A 3,756-nucleotide genomic window follows, 5' to 3' on the forward strand; every position below is an offset into this window, starting at 1 on the left:
AGCCATTGTATTAAAAAAAAAGTTTGTCTTGTCAATTGCATGCTACTGCTTGCTTCGGTGTTTCTTTTTTTTCTTTTAGAATATTTTTCCATGTTTTCATAGGTCTATTCATAATCTCAGATCCAACGTCCTGCTGTACCTCCATATTTATCAGAAATCCACAGGAAAGCCATGCCATTAAAATACCATCCTTTTCTTTTTTTCTCATTTTTTTTTTACTGCAGGTTATGGATCATCTCCTCTTTGGCAATGAGATGTGTGGTCTTGTTGACCAGGGACATGAGGCAGTTGAGATTGTGGGACCAATCATTAAGCAGGTTGTTGGGGTCTTTAGGCCTCTGGAAGTTGATGATGCCAGCCAGCCGGTCCACCTTGGCATAAACGGTCTTGTTTACGACCAGGTTGGAGAGGAACTCCTCCAGTTCATCAACAGAGAGGTCTAGGAGTCCAGCCATTCTCTTCATTGTGATCCTAATGTAATATTTGGCCATTATTCTGATGTTGTGTTGCACCACTCTGTTTTTCAGGTCCTTCCACCTTTTCTCACCCTCCTCGGAGTGGGAGAAGACGTCTGTGGCATGGCTGTCGGGAGAGCCTTCCCTCAGCTCCTTGCCATAGTTCTCCACTAGCGACATCCAGTGCATCAACTCCATAGTGGTGAACCGCTTCAGGAGGTCCTTGTATTTAGGGATCTCTTCCAATCTCTTGTCTCTGTTGATTCTGTGCACGAGGTCTGACTGCTCATTGTCATAAGGAGCAAGGATCACGTACAGCACGACACTCTTCAGGGCATGTTGCCACTTGGCGTTATCCTCTAAGATGCAAGGAGTGTTATAGATGGCCAGGTAATGTTTGCAGATGGACAGATATGATCCCTCGTGTTGGTCCACATGAATCATCAGGTTGTAGTACTTCATCTTCATCTCTTCACTGCCTTCTTCCTGGAAGAACTTGGTGTTGATCTTCTTGCTGATGATTTGGGTACGGATATAGTCCTTCACAGCGATGCACAGCCGCATCTGTTCCAAAATAAACCCAACCTTTTCTTTCTTTTCCATGGAGCCATATGTCTCCACCTGCAGCTCTTGGAGGATGGCAGCTGCTTCTTTGACATCTCCATTCTGCTCCTTGATAGTAGCTAGGGCCTTTGTCAGCCTGGCCCTTTCAATCTCTACATAGATCTTGCCATCAGTCACTGTACGTAGAGTATCAATGAGTCTGAGCTTGTTGGTGATGTCAGTCACTGCATCCACATACTTGCAACATTCTTGCACCATTTTAGCAACAGCCTGTTTGAGTTGGCTCCTTCGTTTGGAGAGAAGCATGATGTTTTCATTGAGACCATCCCAGTCTTTAACCTCATAGCACATCTGGACTACTGCTACCAGAATTCTGGTGGTGGATGCCAAGTCTGATGCTGTCCTGGTTTGTTTCTCCAGTGACAGCAAGCTTTCAACAGCCTCCTGCAGATGTCCCTCTTTAGCCATTGTCTGGCATTCAGGGAGCCTCTGGTCTACAGTTAAACTGTAGTCCACCTCCATCTTCACTACGGTCCCATCAGACCGCTCTGATCTCTCCTCAGTCATTTTGAAATTAGTCAATAGTCAATGAATCAAGTCAACTCTCTAGCCCTCTCACTGAGCCTCTTGTCTCTGCCTCTCTCTTTAGGTGGTCCTCTGATGAAATTGACATCTTAAAGGCCTACAACACCTTATATGGACTGACCAAAACTCTGGTCTGATGCCACACACCGCACAAACCGTTGCCACGTGTAACAGAGTTTTATTGGTTTCCACTTGCTCCAAGGGCAATTGTTATTTAAGTGCTGCCCAAGACATGCTGAGGGAACATGTGTTTTTCCAGGAAAGTCACTGACCAGAGATTTCTGGTATAGTTTGTTGTATGTGTCACACAAAGAATGTGGAAGTAGTAGGATGCCGAAAAAAGTGGCGGAATAAATAAATAATTATAACAATCACATCCAAAAGTGGATCCTCTCTTTGTATTGTGGTGGTTTGTTTGGACACCGCCCGCCAAGTAGGCCCTGCACGTCGGAGAAGTGCACGGGAGAGCGAGGCCCAGCAGAGCAGCTCACAGTATGGGCCAAGTCATTGAAGGGCGTTACCTGCTTTATCAGTCAGAAGTGTTCACACCTGTGCTACTCACCAAACACAGTGTGCACAAATAGAAGCCTCGCTCTTCCCCTCAGTCTGTGCTGGGACTACGACCGGCGAACATATGGGCAATCAGGCGGTAAGAACCACCACATTTATCCCTCAACCGCATCTTTCTGTGAAAGTGCATTATAGATATTTACTATAATGCACCACCTTGCACCACTTTTAGGCTTGCATGGGGAGCTGAGAAACGATGAGGAGCGGGTACCTAAACTCTGGAGAGAGAGTACTCACTGGCGACCTGTGGAGAAAGGACTTGGAAAAGGAGTGGGCAGCCTTACCAACCTGTAACCAGGAAGCCAACCTGTAAAAGGAACCTATTTAGTTGAGTATCGTACTCACCTCCCCTCTTAAAACCTACCGAACATCCAACAATTCACTGGCCTTGGGCCCCTCATTCCCCACTCTTTATTTTTTTTTAGAAGATAGTGAATCTGTTGGATTTCTTGCGACGTGGCGGCACCTCACTGGATCCCTGTAGAAAGATCTCACCTTACCTGCTTTATACTCACCTAAAACCTGTGTGGGGAAAGAATACCTTACCTTGAACTTACCTATTACCTGTGGAGAAAAACCCTATCTAAATCCATACTTACCTCGAACCTGGCCTAAGGGAAAGAAGAAACACGGCAGCCCCCAACCGGGGAAGAAGTTATGTTGAACTGTTTGACCTAAGTTGATTTTATTTATAAAGTTAGATAATTTTCTAACTTTTTAGTCAGGAACTGAACATTATTTTAACCATAGCCTATCTATGATTTTAACAACCACTCAGTAAGTTGCACTGCATAGCCTGTAGGGCAATCACCATGTCAATCACCATACCTACCAAAGAGTTTGACAAACCTTCCTCTGGAATGTGCTATTTGAGTGGTCCTCAAACATTTCCATGTCAAGGAGTCAGGTCAGGACCCCAAATAAATATGTATTTGTCCAGGGATTTTGATATTGTCTTGATGGGGACCATGCAGAAATGCTTAGCCCTGGCATTTCGGGGGGCTGGCATTTCGCCTACCCTGAATCTAATTCTTGAAAACGCCCCTGCTTGTTTGAGCTTTTGAGGAAGCAACGCTGAAGAACAGCTGCTACAACAAGTGGAACCGACCAAGAATCGACTGAGCCATCAGACCTGCAGTGTCTCTCTGAACATTCATTTAACAGCAGTGTCTAACACTTCCTCCACACATATGATGCAGGGACCCCTGCTGGACCTGTGTTCTGAGTGCCAAAAGTTGTACCAAACAGCCAAGAAAGAAAGTCTCCTCAAAAACAAACGACATGGTGAACACTGTTTTTCCCAGCATTATATTAGAATGCTGGGACAACCTCAGCCAAATAGTGGTAACAATTTGTTGGGCCAGTTTCTCTGCCTGTGTTTTGCCAGTGAGTGTGTGGAATGTTTTGGGTTTTTATCAGCCTGTCAACAAAGAGCTTTTCTTTTTGTGTGAGTGACATGGTGTTAAATTGGGCTTCGATTTGTTCATCAGATCCTACTTCCTTGACATGTAAGGCAATCGTAGCCAATCAGGAGGGAATATGGGAAATGGGACAGATCCATGTTAATCACATGACTTTAGAC

At 45.1% G+C, this 3,756-nt stretch overlaps 1 protein-coding gene across 1 annotated transcript; it reads right to left on the reverse strand.

Moving 5' to 3' along the window:
* Positions 1 to 215: 215 nt before the first annotated feature.
* On the reverse strand, positions 216 to 1,586 carry LOC308289163 (26S proteasome non-ATPase regulatory subunit 12-like; the record flags this gene model as incomplete). The annotated part of the gene is made up of 1 exon (XM_080730767.1): positions 216 to 1,586. The coding sequence occupies one exon, from the start codon at positions 1,584 to 1,586 to the stop codon at positions 216 to 218; it is 1,371 nt and encodes a 456-aa protein (XP_080586893.1).
* Positions 1,587 to 3,756: the final 2,170 nt, after the last annotated feature.

This window comes from Nannobrachium achirus (genome assembly GCF_963921795.1).
Source record: "Nannobrachium achirus genome assembly, chromosome: 7".
NCBI classification, from domain to species: Eukaryota; Metazoa; Chordata; class Actinopteri; order Myctophiformes; family Myctophidae; genus Nannobrachium; species Nannobrachium achirus.